We start from the raw sequence: 22789 nt of genomic DNA, 5'->3' as shown, positions 1-22789 counted from the left end.
CCTTTTTAAGAGCCCTCAGTAAAACAAAGATTCCAAAAATGCCCATTTATTGCCAGGTACGTTTGCACCCTGGTATAAATGCACAACGGGGCCTTGTTTCTTTGGATCCTTAGGTGCCGTGTCTACCGATGGCCACGTTCGACACGATGTGATAGAAGAGCAGCGCAAAGTCTGCATTCCTCCAGGGAGACTCTACTTACAGCCTCTTTATTTCCCTCACTGGTTGCCTAAAGGTACAAGAAAAGGCATTTACAGTGAAAAGCCACAGCTGCTCTTTATGTCTGGAGGCATCTTATAAACATGGACTATAGATTTTATTGGTTTTTGCAGAACTCGGAAGAGAAAGGAAACCGATTTCCTATTGCAAACTGCCTTCGTTCAGGTTCCTGTAGGAGGGTGGGGGTGGTAGTAATTGAGAGGGCAGGTAGACTCATAGGAATCACGTTCCAGCACACGTCCTGATGCAAAACCTTGTGCTACAGGAGGAAGAAAACAAATGACTTATAACCTAGGAGGCTTATCAGAGACTCACAGCTGCAGCATCTGGTTAATTTGCCCAGTTTTCGAGAAGAGCCAGCCTAAACCAGGAATAAAGGAGAGCTGTTGGGTGCAGGGAGACAGTCTACGGTGATGCGGTTCTCAGCTGCTGTTTAGTCCGTGCTGGTAATCAAGCTAATGTTGTAACACCCATGTCATACTCACTATCATCGTGGCTTCCAAAGTTATAGTCTATGAGCTTGGGCAGAACAAAGCACGCTACCATAGCACCAATTTGCACCAAACAGTTGTCGTACGCCTGGTGGATGAAATTCATCCCTTATGGAGGGCATTTCCATAGGAACAGAATATGGTGATCAACAGATATTGATCTCAGACACCCTTCTGAGGTCTAGTATTATCCTCTGTTTTACACATAGGTGCTTGTCCAACCACACGGGAAGTCAGCTTATGTATCCTAAGTCCTAAACCAACACCTTGCTTGTATCACTATCTCCCCAACCCCACTTCTAGTAAAGAAGGTGCGAGTTAGACTTACAGGGTAAAACTTGTATGTGCTTAGATGTGCCAGGAGGGAAAATAGCCCACTGTACACGACTTCTTGAAATAAGGATGCCATAGTGGGTTGCTATAGGAACACCTGCATACCTCACCCACGGAATGATAAAAACAGATCATTTCCCTGGGTGAAATGGAAATAGCCCCTCTCAGGTTCCCACCCTGACTGCAGAGGAGCCTGTCAGCTGCTTGCAAGTGTCCAGGCTTCAAAAGCACTCAAAAATGAGCAGGAACAGGCTTTTGCTCCATCACGTCCTGAATGTTAAAATCATGCTTTCTGAAGACGTAAGATGCTATCCTTCGACATCAGTCAAACTCAAAGGACCCGCTGCTGTCCTTAGACAAGCATCCAATGAATTAATTGGATAAAGAACCATCTGGTGCCTAGGATACTGAAGTAGATGGACCAGGATTTTAATTTGGTTTGGTAGAATCCCCGTACTGAAGAAAAGGGAAGCAGAAAGAAGGAAAAGCTTTTCATAGCAGAGAACTAGTGATCAGGGCTGGTCAAATCCCAGGGAACTTTAAGGCAGCTTTGGTTTGCAAATCCTTTGCAAACTACTCCAATTAACATAACATATCTTCAATATTTTTGAATGCTTTGAGTTTTCTCAGGGATGTATTTGGTAGCCTTGTTGGTCCGAGACCAAAAGAAATGCAAAAAAAAAACAGAGAGAGAGAGAAATCCAGAAGACAGACAGACAGACAGACTTTTGACTTTTAGAAACGTTTATTCCAGGGAGGGTGACAAATCGGGGGCAGCAAAGACACTACAGTTTGGCCCGAAGGTCTGGGAAGGACAAAGCTGTGGCTCATGGCCTGCAAGGCCTGCCCATGGTCTTGTCTTGTCTTTTTAACGAGTAGACGTTGCAGCAAAGTAAATAAACAAGGGGGCAGGGCCATGAGGCCAGGCATGAGCAATGAGACTTGGGCCTACAGCCCACAGGGCCTGCCCTCGCACTCCAGACAAAAAACGACAAAGAAACATATACATACATACATATACATACATACAGTTCTACAGGAGGATGCTCGGGGGGCCTCAGGACATCAGGGGCCGGCCCATAAGGTCAAAGCCCAAGGCCTCGGCCCCTGGGGGGACAAAACAGCCCTGTAGGGGCTGAAGGCAAGCCCTAAGACAGGAGGAGGTGGCGGAAACCAGGGTAAGGGGCTCTGGGGAGGGAGGCAGCAGGAATCAAAGGGAGAGCACAGGTGGGAGCGCAGGCAAGTGAGGACACCACAGCCCCGGGGGAAAAGCTCAGAAAGCGGGGAAAAGGGGCAGAGAGGAGGTACCCAAGCACAGGCCGGGGAAAGGCAATGTTTAGGGGGGGCAGAGAGCGGGGAAGAAACCTCAGAAAGGACCTGAGCTGGAAGAGCGCGGAAGGGCTTCACCTGGCTGCAGCCATCTTGAAAGAAAGACAGACAAAAAGGGTAAGAAAAACAACCATAAATAAAAAAGGGAAGCAGGAGATGACCTTTTAAAAGCATAAGCTTGAAACCCCCCCCCCCCTTGATTGACAGTAGGTTTGGAGACCACCAAACCAACTTCAGCCGGCTCGAGCTTGCTCTGTTCCGCATTCTGTAACCCAGCAACAGCATGTAGAAGGACCCCAGACTTGTGGAAATTCCCCAAAGATGCGCGCACATATATGCCTTATGCCTATGTATACTTATATTTGCATATGTATGACCGGTTAACATAAAGAGTACTATCGAACTCAGATTGGGGGGATCTCTTTGTCTCTGGACATTGAGTACCCCTCTGCAGAGTAATAAACTCACATACCGGACACTCCCTCGTTCTCTGCCTAATTGATCGCGACTAGGAATGGGCCCAGAGATGGGACATGGCCAGTGGTCATCGGTGTATGAGCACACCCTTCGGTGTATGGGTGCTACGCAGTAGCTGGCCAATTTCCCTGACAAAATACATCCAAAAGAAAGGAGAAAGACATGCAAAAAAAAAAAAAGGAGAAAGCCATGCAACGCCCCCCCCTGCAAAAATGCAGAAAAAGAGAATTGTTTTTGCAATTTACTAGTTGGTCTAATAAAAGGTATCATTTCTGAACCAAGAGTTCTAGATTTTTGCATTTATTTTTGAGTTTCCTTAAAAATACTTCCTTTGACCCGTCACTATTAGCAGTAGACAACTAGTCCTCTGAGATATTTTTGACTTGCCGATTGCACGATTGCAAGCTTCTCACAGGACAAAAATGAATGACAAATAGCTGAGAGTGGGTAGCTATTTTTGGAACAAAATATGAAACGTCCCATATTAACTCACCTTCCATTGAATGTTGTGACTATTCCAGAAGGAGAAATAAGGTGACATCACAAACTACAAGGCAAATGGAAATGATTTCTTTACAGATACATTTGCCATGTGTTGCAGCCTACTAGTTTTACTTGTGAATTTTTATGCCATTTGGGTTTGCTTCAGGCCAGTTGTTACTTTGGGAATGACAAGGTGCCCTGAACTGGAGGGGAAAGGTTTCCTTCAAGGGCTCCTGGCTTCAAAGGCTTCATTAGCTGCAGAGCTGGTATAAGAGATTTGCACTGGCCTTGTTCTCATCCTTCAATGTAGAAGCATGCTGTGGGTGTTGTCAGCATGCACAAGTCTTGGGAAGGCAGCTCTAATTTATACCAAGTACTTTGAAGGGCTTCAAAAGAAGGGGAAGACAAATACGTCCCCAGTTTGGGTGCAGACTAATGGTGAAGTCACGCGTTACACTTAGACCGTGTTAAATCTGTGAAATGTGGGACTGTGAGATTGCACTTGAAGAGTTAATATTGTTTCTTGCCTGCATCGCTCTGATTTGCCACTGAAGGGCTGACGAGCAGGGGTGTGGCTAGGAGCTGGGATACCTGGGCTCTATCCCTGCTCTGGGTGGGGAATGCTAGGAGTGGTGCATCCCGGGACGCTGGAGGACTGCAAATTGCCAGTTATATTTCACAGAAGCAGCGAAGCTGCCCTAACACAAGGTAGGTAGCACGGCCCAGAGTTAACCCTCGCCTACAGTGGTACAACTTAAAGATGCTCCGAGGCCATTTAGCATGAGTCAACGAGCTTTAACATGGGGATGCTCGCATTTTAAATGCCCATAATATGGCCTAAATGTCCTGCGTAACTTAACCCTGAGAATCATTCCCTTCACTTGTACACCAAGCACCAAGTCCCACTGTCTAATTGATCCCGTCTGCCATATCACCAACAGCGGAGCGGTTGACAGCAGCATACAAGCTGCCGGCAGTGAACGCTTGTGCAGTTAGCCCAGAGTGTGCTCCGGTAATTTGCTGATACGTCTCGTGAATTAGTCACATTTGCCTTCTCAGAAGAGAAATGTGCAATTCCTAAGCGTTGTACGAGGCGGTGGAAATTGTCACCATGGCTCTTATTGCTCTTGAGATAAAAATGCTGTTGCTGTTTTACTTTTCAAAGGGCCTGCAGCATGGCGAAACGGCCCAGCAGTTACCCAGGAAAGCATCACAGAAATACATTTCCATCTCCCTGCAGGTTACTTGGTAATGATGCTGCAAATCACCTGGAGTGGAGCCTCAAAGATTAACTGCAATAACTTCCAGACTTTGGTTCTCATTTGAACTCTTTCATTTAAGACGGAGTGTGAACTGCAGGCTGTGCACTCCTGGGAAATTCATGGTGCAGACAGGGTCTGGGATCGCTGGTTATACAGGGCTACATTTTTTTAAAGGCATTTCAAAAGCCAAGTAGCATGGGTGTTACATAGCTAGATGCTTTGGAAATCTCAGTGGATACATTTCTGCTTAGTAGTGTCTCAGGATTATTTGTGAAACTATACAAGGCACTATAGACTCTTTTCCTTGTACAACAACTCTGCTCCTAATGAGCATGATTCAGGCTCCGGATGATGAAAATGGGATCAGCAAGTACAGATAGGAGATATATGAAATCCCATGGATGCAAAACAACTCTGGAAATAGATATCAAGTCAGAATGTGCCTTACTGATGCAAGTTTTTCAGAGAACTTGTAGTAAGCTTTAATTTGGTCCCAAACCAATATGCATGTCCTGTGTTAAGATAATATGTGCTTGAGCAAATAGCCATCAGAGTTCAACTGTTATGCTCATTAATTCTCATGCTCAACATAATAAGCAGAACAATTTAGTGACCATGTGGAGGGAGGATGTTTTTAAACTGTCTTTTAAAAATAAAAGTATGTGAATTCACCTTCAAACAAGCCTGTTTCACTTAACCTCTTCTTTTCTGTGTTTTGATGCAAATCGCCAATGAAATGAGGTGCTGCCTGTAGACTCGTGGGTGAATTATACGTGCTACATGGTTTCACTAAGGTAGATGGTATTAATGTGTCCTTTGTTCATGAACTACTCCTCTGAAAGCAGTGGGAAGCTTCTGAAAAGATAAACTTTGACAACCAAATAGCTAAGTTCATGTTAAAAGGGGCATTCAGTTATCCATAAGATGTTTAGCCTCTCTTGAATAATAAACTAAGTTGGGTTTGGAGAGTTTAAACTCATTTAATTCTATACCAGATGATACAGGCAGATGTCTTGGGTTTACTCCCTTGCCAGCATGCAGCAAAAAACCTGCCCTGTGCAGACTAGACATTTTTTCTCTCCACTCAAGCAGCTTGAAACTCAAATCTGTTGAATCTATTCCTACCACAAGCATACTCATCTCTTGTAAAAATACCCAAACGCATTCACAGCAAGGCAGTCTGAAAAGGAGAGAAAGCTAGAAATAACGCTTTCTTTGCCTCATTCGTCTTGTGGCAACAAAGCATGAAAGCACCACACCGTGTAAAATCTATCCAAACATAAGAAATGCACAGACTAGATTCAAAGTGGCACAAAATCCGCCTTTGCACTCGCCTTTTCAAACTCAAGGCAATCTAAAGTTTTTGTCTAGAAAACTACGTCTAGACAAAATGAATTTCCAAGCGCACAAACCAGGCAAATAGGGTTATATTTTGATGCCTTTTGATTCAGATAAAAGAAGTAAACAATGAAGTCAATGTCTTTAGCATATTATTACAAAAATCACAAATTTTTGGTTAGGATTTTCTTCCAGCCTTCCATATTATTGCTACTGGTAACCTGCTAATTTAAGAACACCAGGGTACCGTGTGCGGTGGGCCATGCATTTCTGCCTGTCGATAAAAATGCTGTTTGCCTTCACCGCTATCTCCTTTTCTAAGTTCATCCGTGTGTCTTCCAGGTTTCTCAGGGACTGCTCAGACTCCTGTAGTTTCTTCTTCAGAGATTCAATGGACTCTGTTAGTTCTTCAACTTCACTGATCAGCCTGAATTGAATTAGATAAGTAATAAAAATTAGAAGCCGGCAGTATGTGACTCTCAAAGGCATGTGAACTGTTATGACTCTACAGTTTGTAGTCTTTATTCTCATGACGCTCAACAGCCCAGTAATTAGTTGTTAGACCTGCAATTACCAGGGCCTGGTGGGTAATGGAGACGTTGAGCAATTGGGTTATAAAATGAAGCTGCTCTCAGAGCGGTGAGTGAGATCTCTTCCAGGAAGCCTAAAGCTAAGAGTGCATTCAAATGACTGCAATTATAAAGGTCTCCCAAAAATCGGATGGTAAAAAATATGTCTAAGGTGCATTTAGACAGCTTTTTGCCATTAGTTGTAATCAACCTATCCTTTGACGTAAGAACTGTTGCATTGTGCAAGCCCCCTTGTCAAGAAAGGGTGGCATAAGAACTGTTCCATGATGCACTGATTTTTCATTGACTGCATATTTATTTCAACTCATTTTTTTTTTATTTCTGTTGGTGTAAGGCTGGAGGAACTGATGAAGCCAACAGAGTAACTCCAGATTTCTGCTGATGTAACTAAAATCAGGTTGCAGTCTCCCATCTGTTTTCAGATTGAACTGCAATCTGTCCATCTGAGAGAAGACCTTCCAAGTGAGACCCAGCACTCTACTGAGTTTCTGGGAGGACTTTGAATGTTGTATCGCATCTCTCTCCAAACTTCTATTTCACAAGGCGAGAGAACCCCGTGTGCGGGTATCTTTGGAGGGTGGAGAGTGATTTGAAACAATATAAGCCCCCAGGTCAACAAAGCAATGAGACACAGCCCTTAAGCATGTTCTTAAACCACATTGAAGGCAATGCTCATGCTTAAAAGCTTTGTGTAGGCATAGCTTGATGAACTGCGGCCCAAAATGAGTGCATCTGAGAAGGCACGAAGCACTGGGATTAAATCTAAGTACTGCACACTGCACCGAAGAGCGAAACAGCATACTGGATTCAACTGCTGCATTTTTCCTACCCATACACTGTATAGCTGGAAAAGCTCACCCCTGATTCTTTGGGGCGGAAAAACTGAAAAGTGATTAAAAGAACCCTAACGGGGATCAAGAGTGGCACAATTTGATCCTTTATCTGAAAAGGATATATTCATCTCCAGTTCTAAAATGGATTATTACTGACAATCGCATTCCATCAGTCCGGTCCTTTGAAGGAGTTTTCCCCACTTACAGGAATGAACAGCCCATTTACCTCCTCAGGGCTGGGAGGGTAACTCATTCGCCACATAACCCACCTCCTAGTGAACCTCAGCCAACAAGTGTAGGGGCTGCCAATTATCCGTGACCTGCCAAGTTATTTTGGATCAGCGGAAAAAGCAAAGAAACTACATTGCTCCAAGAAGCAAGTTGATACAACCATGTCTACGGAGGTCCTATTTATGACTACAGTAGCCCTGGCTAAGATCTTCCTTAAAATGACTTTACTCACATGTCTCGCACCTTTTTCCTCAAAAACCAACCCTCCAAAATTAAGGTGTATAGGTTTAACACTGGACTCCATCCATGAAAAAGCCAGCTCTATGCCGTGACTCTGTAAAATATCTTTTTTTTCTACATTCTGCCTCTCAAAACCTGTGAGTGACTACCATATGTTTTTGCATACCATATGCCCCCCCAATAAGATATGCACCTGGGTTATGTCAGTGAAAAATATCAGAGTTGGTCCTCATGATTAAGCACTGAAGGCCCCTGGCTACAAAAATACATGGCTCTTCTAGGCTGCTGATGCTAATGCCTATACAGGTCTTTGGATGTAGTTGGGGTCTTTTAGGACTTCAAGCTCTTTACCTGAACTGCGCTGCATCTCTGCAGAGATCAACATTGGGCCGAAAAGACCGGTCATACAGCCGTGTTTGAGCGACTTTCATTGGTGCCTCTTTGTCTTTGATAGCTTGCTTGAGAGAAGCAATATTGCTTTCTTGATCTCCAATCTCCGTCAGGGTCTGTTAGGAAAGAGAATAACCATGAAGAAGACAGGCTTCATCAAATGAAAATTGCTTAGGCAGCGCGATACAAGAGCACGGTGCTTTGTAGGCATATTCTAACAAGGCCCGTTCACACGCCCTGTGAATTGATGATAACTTTGCTGGCTCATTTGTGGCCACAATGCACAATGGCAACAGCAAGCTCTCTTCTTGCTCTGAGCTAAATGGAAATGGCGATCTCTGCTCTGAAGAGCTGAAGAATACCTTGTGCCTGGCTACAGATGTCCAGTTTCTTAGTATTCCCTATTCATGGTTGAATTGACCTCAGCAAATCATTTCTGGCACATTGTTTAACCCAAAAAATGTTAGGCTGTTTTGAATTAGATAAGAGACTCTCTGCTTTTAAGGTTCTGGCGTTAGCCAACTTTGAGCTGCTATAAAAAGAAGGGAAATACCCATTTCTTTAGAATCTGATTTAGCAAAATACTACAGACTGATTTCACTTGAAGCACGTGGGAAAGTCCATCTCTCTTTAGGCCAACAGAAAAGACCATATGATTTCAGCATGTGCATAACTGGGACCAGAATCCATTGCTGGATACTAACCTGATGCACCCCTCATAGGCTCAGAAACTTTTCTTAGGGGATCATCCTATCCCAATTGTCTCAGCAGAAGCAAAGGGTAATAGAAACCTTGCAGCCAACATGTGGGAGGGAGCCCTTACTTTTTTCAAGTGATGCTCCAGTTTGTGCTTGGCGTCTTCCATCTCCTCGCAGCGTTTGGCAAAAGCCTCGTCCACCAGAGCACACTGCACGCGCAAGTCCTCAGCAACGTCGTGCAGGATGTTGTCAATCAGCGAACGGAGGTTGACGGACGCAAGTCTCTCTCGCTCGGCCCGGTAGATGTTGTCGTGACTGAATTTTGCCCAGGTTTCTGGTGTTGAGGCACTGCAAGAAGAGGTGACCAGGCAAAAGTCAGAGGCTCCTGTTTTCAGACTGGATTTTTTCCAAGTTGCGCTAAGGAGAATTATCCCATTTTGGTAACTTCTGCCAGGCCAGCAACATCTCTGAGCTGGCATCAACCCTCTAGTACTAACGCATGTAAGACACGAAGAAGTAATACGTGTGCATCTATCACGCAGTGACCGCCTACCTATCTTCTTGCTTCTGAAGGAAGTAAAAATTATCTGGAACCATGCGGAGTTTCATCACCTTTCCCAAACAGGAATAAAAAGGATTCCTATATCTTAGGTCGGGGTGGGCAATTATTTTCAGCAGAGGGCCACTTACTGAGTTTTGGCAAGCCATCAAGGGCTGCATGACAGGCAGCCCAGGGTGGATAAATATTAATCTTCTAAATGTTTTAAGGACCCTGTGGGCCAGACAGAATGGCCTGGCAGGCCACATCTGGCCCCTGAGCCGCATTTTGCCCACCCCTGTCTTAGATAGTCCAAGAGGGCAAGCGCTATGAAGACAGCAGGACATAAACTCTAGAATTTCTGGCCAATTTAAGCTTTATAATCCATGTTAGTTAAATCTGGCAAACAGAGAAACAGGATTCTGTGGCAACACTTTGCCATCTGTTGAGCAGCAGAAGAAACTACATGATTTTCTGTGTATCACATAGTGAAGATCCTGACTGGAGAAGGGAAAAAGCAACCAGATTTCCTATAGCTAAGCAATACACTTTTGCTCTAGGTAAGAGAAGTGGAACTTTTCCTTTCAGTCACTAACTGAAGGCGTAATCTACTGCTTGGCATCAATGAGAGACCGTCAGTGGGGTTTGGAGCAGCCCCCAAAAGTGTGAGAGAAGTTACTGCAAAATACTTCTGCAACACTTAATATGGATTTGTGCAATGTATGCAATCTGTTTTAAAATTACACCACAGTCCAAGGTCTGATTGCAGCTGTCTCAGAGCTAGCTCAGATACCAAGCATGGCATAAATACACACCAGAAATGTTGGACGTTGCGCTGTTGCCAAGACCTGAGCAGGGTAGTTCAAAGCTAGCTGCTGTGTGTCCCCAGGAGGTGCCCTCCCAACTTCGACTGCAGTAGGTGTGATCTTCTAGCCCATCAGATACCACTATCCATGCAGACAGTCTTATCCCACAGTCAATGCCAGGTAGCTTACTCCACTTTCACTGAGCATACATGACACCTTCTCCATACAGGTCGTTGCATGGAGACACCTTCTCCATACCCTCACTGAGCATCTGTGGCCTTCTCCATAGAGGTCACTAACAAGTCCTCCTCACCTCTCCTCAAACTTTGCTGAGCCAGGATGGAACTGGATGTTGGTGCTCTCATTATTGTATCTTCCACACTTTTCATCAATGTTGTAGGTTTCAACCTTATCGGACCAGTCCATTTCACAGATCTGCTTGTGGTCTCGATTCAATCTTAAAAGGTCAAGAGTATCACAAATCACTGCTGGGAAAATCACACAACTTTGCAAAGTCATCACAAATGTTCTGGGACCAAGGTCATAGCCTGGGACTTTCAATGGAAGCTGGGTAGCTAGCTTACTTCTTGGAAGGGCCCAGGCAACACTTAATCCCAGAACGTTTTGCAGAGAAGACTATGGAGACTAAATACCTCGCTTTACCCATTCTCTGTTGGACTCAACTCTTCTCTGTGGTCATTGCACAGTCGGGTCTCTGTGGTATAGAGGGGATTTCTTGGTAGGGTTGCCAACTGGGACTGAAGCTATTCCAGATTTTTTTTGTCAACATGTTGGAATATTAATCCTATTAATACTCTCCTGGATTGCTTGAAAAAATCACCAGGAGGTCAATACCGATTTTGGTAGACCCTTGGCCAATCCAGGCGGGCTGGCAGCCCTAGTACTTGGGCCTGGGGCTAATCGTGGTGGAAAGGAAACTCAATTGAGAATTGAGCCATATCATTTACTGGGTTCTCTTTTCCACTCCCATCTACGTTAAACCTTGGACACTCAATGATTTGGTCCTCTAGAAAACACAAAAATGACTTGCCATTACTAAACTTGGTGGTTTTGCTTTCTTTTCTAAATTAAATTGTTCGTGCTGAGTGCGAGTAATTGTAAAATATCCTTAAAGAGGGTAGGTTTACAAAAAGTATCGTTCTTCTCTTGTTTGTTACCACCAGATGTCAGTATAAACCAACAAATTAAAGAATATTTAGGCTAACCTAGGTAACACCAAGACCAGTTTAAAACAATTACTGATCTGAAGTGGAGTCCATGCTCAATAGATGCTCTACTGAGCTTGAACTGAGGTAATTAAACAACTTAAAAACAATTGAGTGCTTCCATTTTTTACATGCTTTCTTAATTAAAATAGCATTCTGCTTTTACATCTAGCAGAGCATCGTGAATAGCTACACTTAAGAATAAAGACATTGTGTATGTTATATGTGCTTAACAGTATATATATAGTATCTTGAAATACCTTGGAGAAAAAATATTTATGAAATCCTAAAGAGGCATATTATAAATAAAAGTATGTGTTACTTTTGAAGGGCAAAAGACTTGCATATAAGCCTGAATGCTGGGGTTTCCTTTTTTTTACAGAGGTCTTAAGTTTATATTGACATATGGCAGCAAAAACTCTGATAAAGCTCCTTTTTCAGTCAAATTTCTTTAAAGGGCATTTTAATATAACTGTGCTAGGCACAATGAAATGAGATTAGACCACTAGCTTCATCAGAATAAAAGGCTTGTAGTATAGTTCTATTGAAATGCAATTGTGAGTTGTCACAGAACTACGTAGGCATATTTGCAAGCAAGACTAAAAATTTGAATATAGCATAATGGAAAACACTGCTACAAAATGACATGACACTTCTATCAGCTCGCTTGCTAATGCTAAATTTGCATATCTAACCACCTCTTTCTAGAGAATTTAAATAGAAAGTAAGACGTGTAGAGATCCTGTGGTGGGACGAATTTCACCCACTAAGATGTCTATCCCTATGAGCTGATCCTATAAATTAAGAACAGTGGAAACAGTGAAAAAGCATCTTACTGCATCTGGTTAACAGCTTGCATCAACGTTCTTTTCAAAAGCTCCTGAATATTTCTGATAAGCTCTGCTTCCTAGATAAAAATATAAAGATTATATGAATAATGCATCCCGTTTGCAGAGGTCTTTGCTCTCATCACCTGTTGGGACATTGCTGAAACTTCCTCTTGTTACCCATTATCTTTGGCAGTGGTTGTCATTACTGTAAGCGGAGATCTTTTGAGGAGTCGGCTATAATTAAAATATAAAGATGGTCAATCAACGCTGCGTGAATTCACTGATAAACTGTAAGTCTGGTACATCTATAAAAAAGACACAAAGACTTCAAAATATACCCATTCTTGAAACTTCATTGTTTTAATAGAGTGCGTATAATACATGAGTATGAGAGATATTTTGTCATATTTAATACAACATGTGTAATACGTAGGTTACAGGTAGTGTTGCAAGATCACCTACAGCATTACTGTATATTTAAACAGGCTGAAGATGCCCAGACTGAAATAATCCAATGGACTTTGCATTTTGGCTCTATAGGGCCAGACCACAGCTGTCTCAAATGAATCCTGCATCTGATAACGGCCAACTCTAAGGTGCATGGGAAAAATAACATCCGCATCTAGTCACTGATGTGATGTTGTACATGAAGGAGCATCTTCCTCCTAACATGGTTGAAGCCATGAAGATGTGGCCTACTTTGAGATGGCCTGGATGCTTGAGGTCCCAATTTGAACTGTTTTATGTCCAACGGATGGAAGAATGTAAAATCTTAAAGGAATGTTGGCATTAAATTGATTTGGACAGGAAAGCATCTATTCTTCGTCTTGGACTGTAAGGTGTTTGCTTTGGGTATGAACTATTTGTGCTCAGTGAGTTGACTTCCGACCTGGAAAGCTTATGCATTGTTACGCGGTAGCTGGTCCAGTGAACACGCTCCATTTCCTCCACTGTACTCTTACTTCCAAAGCCCAGTGTTTGTGGTTCAGACAAGAAAATGAGCTAATATACGCGAAAAAACTCCTTATTCGTTTTGCTATTTTACTGCAAATACAGTCCAAGAACCAACACAGGAAGCCCAAATTCCTGAACAACTGTTCCCTCAAAACCCTGCTGGCACTAAATGACCACATTATAACAATGGTCTCGACAAATAAGGAGATATACAAACCATCGACATTCATCGTAAGAAACAGAGGGGGAAAATGATACCGAACAAACTGGGTTTTTTATGGATAATAACAGCTTTGATAGAAAAGAAAAGTTAGTTTTTTAAAAAGAAGCCCATTCAAACCACCCCTATGGTATCCCTTTAATAACATTTGCTTGCAATTGAGAGAAACGAGGCTTTTATATTCTGCATGATAGGAAATATTTTGTGGGCTGATTTCTCAGAAGACCGTCACTTTGCCACATGGATTTTGAAAGGTTTAGCAAAGCACAGCATTTGAAACTGCATTAAAGAACACTAATCTTATTCTGTGCTGTGTAACCTCCGTGTAAATAAAGAGACCATTTCCCTCTATGATTAACATGCAATTTAGTTTTTAAACGAGGCCAGTGCGGGTTTCTTACGTGGAAAAAGTGATTCCGTGCTGAAATAAATGAGACACTTGGTGAATGACCCAAACTAAAATTAACTGCATCTCTGCTGGGGAGGTGCGCACTTAAATAGAGCATAGCAAGGCTGCGGTAGCAATTGTCATAGTCAATGGGGACCATAAACCTAGTAGAACATGGAGAAACCTAATGTGTTCCAGCAATTACGTCTAGATATTGATCCACCATGTGATTTCTCCTGACTTAAACTCAGCACCGTGCTAACATCTAAGCTACAGAAACCAATGGGACCTCCTTATTAATCTTACAGCCAGAAACTGGGAAGACGGAGCACTTCTGATCAAACTCCAGCTTAGTTCAATCTGAACTTAGTTAAATTTCCCTCTTGCTTTACAACTTCCCTCTTGCCTTACAGCCGTGTTTCTCTGGCTATGTCCAATCTAGTAAAAGACATGCAAAGTGCCCTGCTCACCTCCACCCCCAAATTCTCCATTTTTTGCCCCAGACAAAATTCAATGCTGACTAAGGGCTGTGGGACAGGACTTCCAGTACTTCCAGCTATGGACAAATTCATTATGTGCTAGAAGTGAAGTGGTCCCCAATAAATTCTCACTGCTTAATATGATGTACCTGGCAAATTGGTGCTGATCCAAGGCTAAAGACATCTTAGCCACAGGAAAGGGAGAAGAAAGGACATGTGAGCTGTGACCCATGCTCACCATAACCTATGGTCCTTCCTACATGTGCATGATGGGAAACGAAGGGACCTTTTGCCTCCATGCTAGTCATTTGCCCCTCTTTCCACACAAAAAGCTCCACTGGTTCCTCCCCAGGCCCTCTGGTTTCATGTGTATAGGTGCCCCTAGGCTGAAAGGAAGTGATTTGAGAAAGCTGCTCCCTGACCCTGTTGGGAAATATGACCAGGAGTGATACCAAACTTCACCGCTGCCTTCTCGTGTTGCAGAACTGCCCCTCAGAGGGGCAAATACCACCTAGAAATGCAGCTGTTTTATCTCCCCCCCGCCCGCCATCAATCTCAGTGCAATTCCCCATTCAAAGAGGTGTTTTAAGAAAGAGGTAACCCAATATACGACCCAAATTTAACCTGAGCACAGACCTGTAATAGTAATTGCCTAGAAGGTCCAGCCCATGCCACAAGAAGGGGATACAAGGGTGTTACAAACTACCAGGTTTCAGAGGCGTATAAGATGTGATGGGCCATATCCTCTTATTCCCACCCTTAATGATCTCGTGTTGTCCTCTCAGCTTGTCTGTTAAAATGAGCCACTATGAAAGCTAAAGTAACCCTGCCGTGCTTTCAGGTTTCCTCTCCATATTTAATAGACCCCATTTGTTGTCATAAATGTTTGCCAATGAAAGCGCAATGAGCAGTTTGCAGTTTAGTGCCTAATAAATGTCGCTGCACTTTGTAGTGATGGTGCTAGTATCTTTCTTTGTAACAGTCTTGAAATGATACATCCATCACAATGCATGATTTTCTGCCTCCTGACACGTGGAAGAAGCCATGGGAATATTTAAGAGCAAAGGTTTATGAATGTCCCAAACGGTAGCGATCTAGCAGCAGGATCCGTGCTCCATTTCTGCATCTGCAAACTGCAGGCGCGAGGGACTGCAAAGGGAAGGGATGGCACTTAGAAATTCAGTGACATCAAGCATACCTGGGCATAACTGTGATGGGCAGAGTGAAGCCAGGATGAGGATCTGCAGGCCTGAGACAAAACGGAGGACAGCACATATTTTCAGGGAAGTGGAGGCTGGAGTAGAGGGGTTCCTCCACCGCTATGCTGTTTGCCAGTTGAACTGGTCTGGAGCCATAATTACACGTAGCTCGGTGTGTTTAATCCAGTTACCTCTGCACAGGGCTGCCTTACTGAGAAGCAGCTTGTTTGCTGGGGATGTTTCCCTTGAACATGAGCTCACCTGGCAAAGAGACAGATCATGGAGGCTGGAAAGCATTTCTGTCCATCCCCTTGTCCCAGTCTCATCTCTGGCAGAAACATGTGCAATTCTATTTTTTTTTCTTTCAATATGTAAAAAAGAAAAACAAAAAAAGGACCCTTGCATTTTTATAGTGGCAACAGTGAATGCCTTTGCTTTGACAGCTAAGTGAGTGTCACCATTCCCTGGTGCAGAATCAAAGGTGCAACGAATCAAGGAGGAGGGCCAAATGCCTTTCCAGGGTAACACCAATGACTTAAAAATAATTACATCTGCTTGCCCAGGGGTGGTATTTGGCACCCAGCTACAATATCTGGACACTGCATATGGAGAAATAGACTTGACATGCAGAATATACACAGCCGACAAGTGATTTATTGATGATATACTCTCCTGTGACAAGCCCTCTGCTAGTGCCTCTATTATAAATATTAGATGCTTACACACACGTATTTATACTGAGGTGGAGGGGATTCAGAGGACATGTCGGCATGTGCCAGGCTGCTCAAATGCATCATTCAAGCTAGGTGCATGTTTGGCTTTTTCCCTGAGTTCATGTATTTGCAGTTCAGGAGCTCAATACAGTAAGAAAACGGCACAGCTTATATGGGTTCATCCCTTTTATTCATGAATGATCTTTTTTTTTTTCTTTTTAGGAAAGAAAAAAATGCTTTCTTCCTCCACCCTTCTCTTCCTAAGCAGAACAACAATGAGGTGCTTTCTATGCCAAATAGGGAAGAATTGATTTAAATGATGTATTGTAAAGTAATCTCTTCTAAGTACTCCAAAGCTGATTTCTACTATGTACCTGAGAAGCTTTTGGTTAAATAAATGCATCCCGCATGACAGCAATAGCTAAATGGCATTACATGTCCTAAATAGGACTCCTTTCTCCAAAAGCACAGAGAGAGGAGCTGAAACCAAAATTCAAGGATTTCAGGGCATCTTCACAACTGCTCCTGGTCTTCTTGAGGGGTCATCTGTAATGGCTTCTGCCACAAAGGAAAGGAAACCACATTTCCACGTCATGCTTTCTCTCTTCGTGTGCCAGTCTGGCAGGGCCGTGCAAAACAGCACTGTTGCATTTCGACTTTTGCTTCACCATTTGCTTTGTTTTGAGTTTTTCGTTTTGTTTCGTTGCTGTTTTGACACGTTTCGACGTTTTTCATGATTCCCCATTCTAGCCTATAACTTGATCACTTCTTGCCTGATTCATATAAAAAGAACAGGGATGGTAGCCCCTTCTGAGGGCATGAAACCTGCCAAGTTTCAAGGAGTTAGGTGCAGGGTTGCTGACAAGCCAAACTCATATCACTTGCCAGCAGCAGCAGCGTGCTGTCATCCCTCATGCAAATCCGGGGGTCTGCACCCCCCGGGAGGGCTGCGGAGCTGTGACAGACTCCTCCCTCCTCGAAAGTTTCGATACAATTCGAGTTTCAAAGCCGGGCTTGCTGCCGCTGGGGCTGCCCGCGGGATGACGGCAGGCTGCCGGGAAGCCTGGTCCTGCCACTGCTGGCAGCATGTTCTCCTCCCGCACTGCAGCAAGCCTGGCTGCAAAACTCGAAACGTTTTGAGTGCCCTCGTTTCGAACCTGTTTCAAAGTCGTCTGTTTCGTTTTGATTTCGCTGTTTTGAGCTCGAAATGCATCAAAACAGCCTCAAAACGAAACGCCCCTCGAACTTCTGCACAGCCCTACATCTGGTGTGATATACCATGCACCGCTGAGAAGATGCTGGTTGTAGCTTTGGCTCACGTTAGTTCTGCCTCTGAGCGGATGAGAAGTGTGAACGGGTCCTCAATTCTGCACAAAGGAGCACAAAGAAACCACGGACTGGTGAACCCCCCGCCCAGAATTTCAGAGCGGAGCAGCAGCCCCCAGGCTTCCTCCATCCGGTCCTCCCAGCAGATCTCCCAAGGGAGATTTAATGAATGATGCTCCTCTCCAAGACCACATGCTGGAGTGCCTCTGGGGGCAACACTGCAGCCTGTTAGTAAAAAAAAGGGGAACTTCCAGTCCGCGACGTGTTGGGGCAAGTTTTGACCGCATCGGGCAGTCAAAACTTGCCCAAACCAGTGCTGTCAAATTGTCTCCACAGCTGATTTTAGGAACACGTCTCCCCTTCTGGGGGGGTTTTGCTGGGGCACGTGGCTCATGCAGTCCACACTGGACTTCCAAAGGAGGCCACACGTTTGAGTGAATATTTCTACCGCCCCATTGCTTCTGAGAAGGGTTAAAAGCAGAAGAATAGACATGTGAGCAGGGGAAAAAGATAGGAGTTTTGCTATAAAACCTGCTTAAAGCTGTCAAATAAACAAGCAAATGAAAATAAACTCCCTGGTAAATTGGCTCATTAACTTTGAATGGGCAGCTAGATTTTGGGGAAGAACAGCTGTAAGTGTCAAGTATGGCTATTAAGCATTTGAAGAGCAGGACATTCAAGGTAGGGATTGATCTCCTGCAGCGAGAAAAAGGCATATAGCCCTAGCCAGATCTTGAAAGAGCTAGCAAAGTCATGCCCGAGTATATCTGAAAACCTGCTACTTTCAAAAATCTCTGCTGTAAAAACCCGTTCTGTTAAAAATGTGGAGGATTTCCTCTGTTATTGTGTATTCCTTGTCCCTCATTCCTTGTTGAAAAGGTCATTGGCATGGTAACAAAATCTTTGTTTCTCCGGAGTGCATCTGTGTCTAATAGTATGCCTTGCCTGGGATCACATCACTCATTCTTGAAGGCACCTAGGTGGCTGTCCGTGCTTTGTCATCATAAACAGAGAACTGTAATTTCAGTTAAAGAATTAGCAGCGGGAGCGGAAGGACTTAGCAGCGAGCCAACAGTTCTTCATACCAGAGGACAAGAGACAAGAAAATGCAAGAGAGAAGCTGCACTAGAGCAATATTTTTTGTTGCAAAGAGATATTTCACCAAGTTCTTTACAAAGCATCAGAAGCTTCAGAGAATTTCGGCTAGATCTGTATATAATGCTGCTTATGTTCACGGGGCAGAAAGGCCATCACGGTACCTCTGAAGCCATCTAATGCTAGCTCGTCTTGCTATATTATCAACTGGGATGCTCTCTAAAATACCAGTGACCCCTTCAGCATGATCCCAGGCTCAATAAACTTCCCCTCAATGAAGTCTTGCCCTATGCTTCTCTAAGTGGTAATAGTGGCGTCTCATTTGATCGGTAACGGGATCTAATTTGATCCTGAATCAATTTAGGCACCTTTCAGAAAACATTGGTGATTGCAAATAAGTAGCTATGAGTTTATTCTTCAGACACAAGGAGGAGGATCATTTGCAATTACAGCCTGGGCCCATAGGTTTCATAGATACATAGATTTCATAGATTTTTAGGGTCAGAAGGGACCTCAATAGGTCTTCGAGTCTGACCCCCTGCCCTGGGCAGGAAAGAGCGCTGGGGTCAGACACCCCCAGCCAGGTGCTCGTCCGGTCTCCTCTTAAAGCCCCCCAAGGTAGGGGAGAGCACCATTGGAGCCCATTCTATTATCCTAATTATCTATTATCCTAATTACATATGTGCAAATACCGTGACACCCATGGGATGACACCGTTCCAAGGGCTCTTGCCGGCCCGGTATATTTTGCACGCACTATTGCCCTGAAAATAGCTTCTGAGAAGCAGCTAGCAACGTTTTTGCTGGAGGAAGGTAGCTTCCTGTAGGAGAAAAAGGGTCGGAGCTGGTGCATTTCAGAACAGCATCAGGTTAATATAAGGCTGTCAGGAAAGCATCTCTATATGCTCAGTGCCTGCTAAGAGCTGTCATCTGGTGCAATGGTGCCCTGTCTCCCCCGCAGTCTCTTGGTATACCGTAGATTCTGGTTTTTATCGTGCAACAGCACAGCCTACCACCTCTTTCTTTCCTGGTGAGATCTAACCACTCCTCCCCCTTGTAATAAGGGGAGGAGAGGGATGGCCAGCCATTGCCTACAGGACAGCTGCAACTGGCTCTTAGCCTGAGACCTAAATTGTACTGAGCTGGCATAATCGGTTCCACTTCCACCTCCTCTTCCACCGGAGAAGAGCGCAGGTCCTAGTGTTTGCATGCGAGTAGAGGCCACAGATGTCTAATGCCAGCATAGGATGCTCTGGAAGGCCCCCATGCTGATCATCCTTGGACAAAGATGGGAACAGGAATGCCGTGGAGCTGGTAGTCTCCTTCACTTGCATCCAAGTACCTACAGGCCAGCTTGAGCAAGGCAGAGTCCAGCACCGGAGCAAGTGGAGCTGGGTCCTTGTGCTCTGCAGGGAAGCGTCTTTTGGGCTGCGGTCTGCACACTGTCTCAAAGGCAGTGCTAGACCCCCTCCCCCCCCCAAAAAAAATGCAAAAATCTAGAACTCTTGGTTCAGAGATGATACCTTTTATTAGACCAACTGAGAAACTGCAAAAAATAAAATTTCTTTTTTTATTTGTTAGATAATTAATCTAACAAATTATCTTTTTTAGACTCAAGGCACCTCTCATTAGACTTGAGGCACCTCTTAGGTTACACAGATTTTTAGGGTCGGAAGGGACCTCAGTAGACCATCGAGTCCGACCCCCTGCCCTGGGCAGGGAAGAGCGCGGGAGTTCTTGGAAAATGCCAGCTCGTACCTGTCACTTGTTTTTTGACTACAGAAAAATACAAGAGCAATTCTTCTGGCGCACAGAGCTCAGGACCTCGGCAGGGCAGACTGTTTTTAACGGCCTGGCATCCTATTTTAAACCTCTGGGTTTATCTCGTAAAATCAGGTTTGCATACCTCGCTGTGCTAACATTGCGCAGACCCCTTGAAAGGATTTCAAGGCACCCCCGGGAGGTTGCGGCAGCCGAGCTGATCTGTGCTTATGTCTCTGGTACAGAGGAGACCAGCTGGGATGGTTTCACCAGAGGCACCCCGGTTGAGACTCACTGGTCCGTGGTCTGTGTTCACGTGTCTGGCATATAGGAGACCACACAGGATGGTTTCATCAGCGATTCCCTGGTTGAGGATCACTGACTTATATGCTCTGTGTTCATGTGTCTGGTCCAGAGGAGACCACACAAGATGGCTTAATGGTTTCACCAGAGGCACCCCGGTTGAGACTCACTGATCCGTGGTCTGTGTTCATGTGTCTGGCACAGAGGAGACCACACAAGATGGTTTAATCCGTGACAACCCCCAGTTGAGGACCACTGGTCTATACGCTCTGTGTTCACGTGTCTGGTCCAGAGGAGACCACACTGGGTGGTTTAATGGTTTAATCAGTGACCCTCTGGTCGAGGATCACTGACTTATGTGCTCTGTGTTCATGTGTCTGGCACAGAGGAGACCACACAAGATGATTTAATCCGCGAGTGTCCCCAGTTGAGGACCACTGATCTATACGCTCTGTGTTCACGTGTCTGGTCCAGAGGAGACCACACAGGATGGTTTAATGGTTTAATCAGTGACCCCCGGCTGAGGACCACTGGTCTATACGCTCTGTGTTCATGTGTCTGGCATAGAAGAGACCGCGCAGGATGGTTTCTCCGGCGGGCCCCCGGTTGAGAAGCAGAGGCCTGCGCCCAAGCGGGAGAGGATCTTCTCAGGTGAGAGGCCGACTGGGGAAGAGCCAGGCAACGGCGCCCGCCTGCCCCCTTCTCCACTCACCTTGAGCAGCTCCACCTCCACCTGGTCCCGCACCAGATCCGGGGGCTGCCTCCTCTCCCGACACTGCAGGTTGTCGGTGGCGATGGAGTAGGGCACCTCGGTGGCGTCGAGCGCCCTCTCCAGCCGCACCTGCTGCGCGGCCAGCAGCTCGGTCTCGGCCGCCAGGTCCTGGATCTCCTTCTGCAGCTCCGACTTCCAGAAGTGCAGGTCCTGCAGGCGCTGGCCCACCAGGGCGGTGGCCTCCTCCTGCGTGCGCTGGGCCAGCGCGGCCGTGGCGGCGGCCAGGCTCCGGGCCTGGCGGCGGCAGCGCTCCGAGCCGTCGCGGTCGGCGAAGGCGTCGTGGTACTGCGCATAGTGGCGCTGGTGCCACTCCTCGGGCAGGTACTTGGCCGTGCGGAAGCCGGCCGTGGCCAGCCCGCAGGACGAGTCCGGGCCCGTGTTCAGAGCCACCTCGTGCAGCTTCGCGGGCAGGCCCCGCACGGGCACGGCCTGCGGCGCCGGCTCCCGCGTCAGCAGCACCGCGCCCTGCGCCATGGCGGCCGGCCGGGCCCGCGCGCCGGCAGCGTCCTCCCGTTGCCCCGCGCGACGGCGGCAGCCAATGGGCGCGCCGCGCGCCGCGCCGCTCGGGGAACCCTGGCCTGACGTCGGCCGCGCTCTGTTTGCCTCCCGTTGCCCGGCAACCCGGAGGCGGGTGCTCTTAAAGGGCCAGAGCGGCTTAAAAAAAAAAAAAGAATCATAAAAATTATTTTTATTTTTTATTTTAAAATAGGCAGCACTTGGAGGGGTGCTGGGGCTGGACTCCGCGCTCCCCGCTTGTTTGACCCCGGCTGGGCGGGGGGGGGGATGGGCGTGGTGCTGTATGGGCCTCACGTGACGTCATCCCGTGCCTCAAGCTTCGCCCTGCAGGGGTCTCCCCTCTCCCTTACCGACCTCCCCCGCCCCCTTGTGCAGGGATTTCTGCAGCCACCCTATCGTGTGACGTCATTCAGCATCATCCCGTGCAACAAGACGTCACCATGCCACGCCTTTACCGGAGCGTGCTCCATCCACTCCATGCATTGACCTGGTATTGCAGTGCTTCCAGGACCGGTGCAAAAAAACAGGAAAAAAAAAAAAAAAAAGCCTTTACTCAGGGCAAGGTCTCCCTCCCCCCTTACCGGCCCCCCCAACACACACACACACACACACACACACACACACACACACACACACACACACACTCACTCACTCTCTCTCTTTCCCCCCCCCCGCCCCGCCCCCTTGTGCAGGGCTTTCATTAGGTTACTGCACACGAGGCACTAGAATTAATCTACTGCGCATTAAGCAGC

At 45.8% G+C, this 22789-nt stretch overlaps 1 protein-coding gene across 1 annotated transcript; it reads right to left on the bottom strand.

Moving 5' to 3' along the window:
* Positions 1-5620: 5620 nt before the first annotated feature.
* On the bottom strand, positions 5621-22032 carry TEKT4 (tektin 4). The gene is made up of 6 exons (XM_090023746.1): positions 21462-22032; positions 12319-12389; positions 10570-10713; positions 9038-9260; positions 8176-8330; positions 5621-6357 (listed from the first exon to the last, which is right to left on the bottom strand). The coding sequence occupies exons 1-6, from the start codon at positions 21993-21995 to the stop codon at positions 6141-6143; spliced, it is 1344 nt and encodes a 447-aa protein (XP_089879872.1). The 5' UTR covers positions 21996-22032; the 3' UTR covers positions 5621-6140.
* Positions 22033-22789: the final 757 nt, after the last annotated feature.

Source organism: Crocodylus siamensis, chromosome 12 (assembly GCF_052110815.1).
Source record: "Crocodylus siamensis isolate JL-2025a chromosome 12, ASM5211081v1, whole genome shotgun sequence".
NCBI classification, from domain to species: Eukaryota; Metazoa; Chordata; order Crocodylia; family Crocodylidae; genus Crocodylus; species Crocodylus siamensis.
The sequence above is the reverse complement of the archived record's forward strand: the minus strand, read 5'-3'. Positions and strand labels throughout refer to the sequence as shown.

Excerpts from the sequence above, each read along its gene's own strand:
- TEKT4 (XM_090023746.1), bottom strand. The coding sequence starts at position 21,995 with ATGGCGCAGGGCGCGGTGCTGCTGACGCGGGAGCCGGCGCCGCAGGCC. Across the intron at positions 8,331-9,037 it reads TGGAGCATCACTTGAAAAAA|ACCCTGACGGAGATTGGAGA; the intron begins GTAAGGGCTCCC and ends CTTTCCTAACAG. Across the intron at positions 6,358-8,175 it reads AGAGATGCAGCGCAGTTCAG|GCTGATCAGTGAAGTTGAAG; the intron begins GTAAAGAGCTTG and ends AATTCAATTCAG.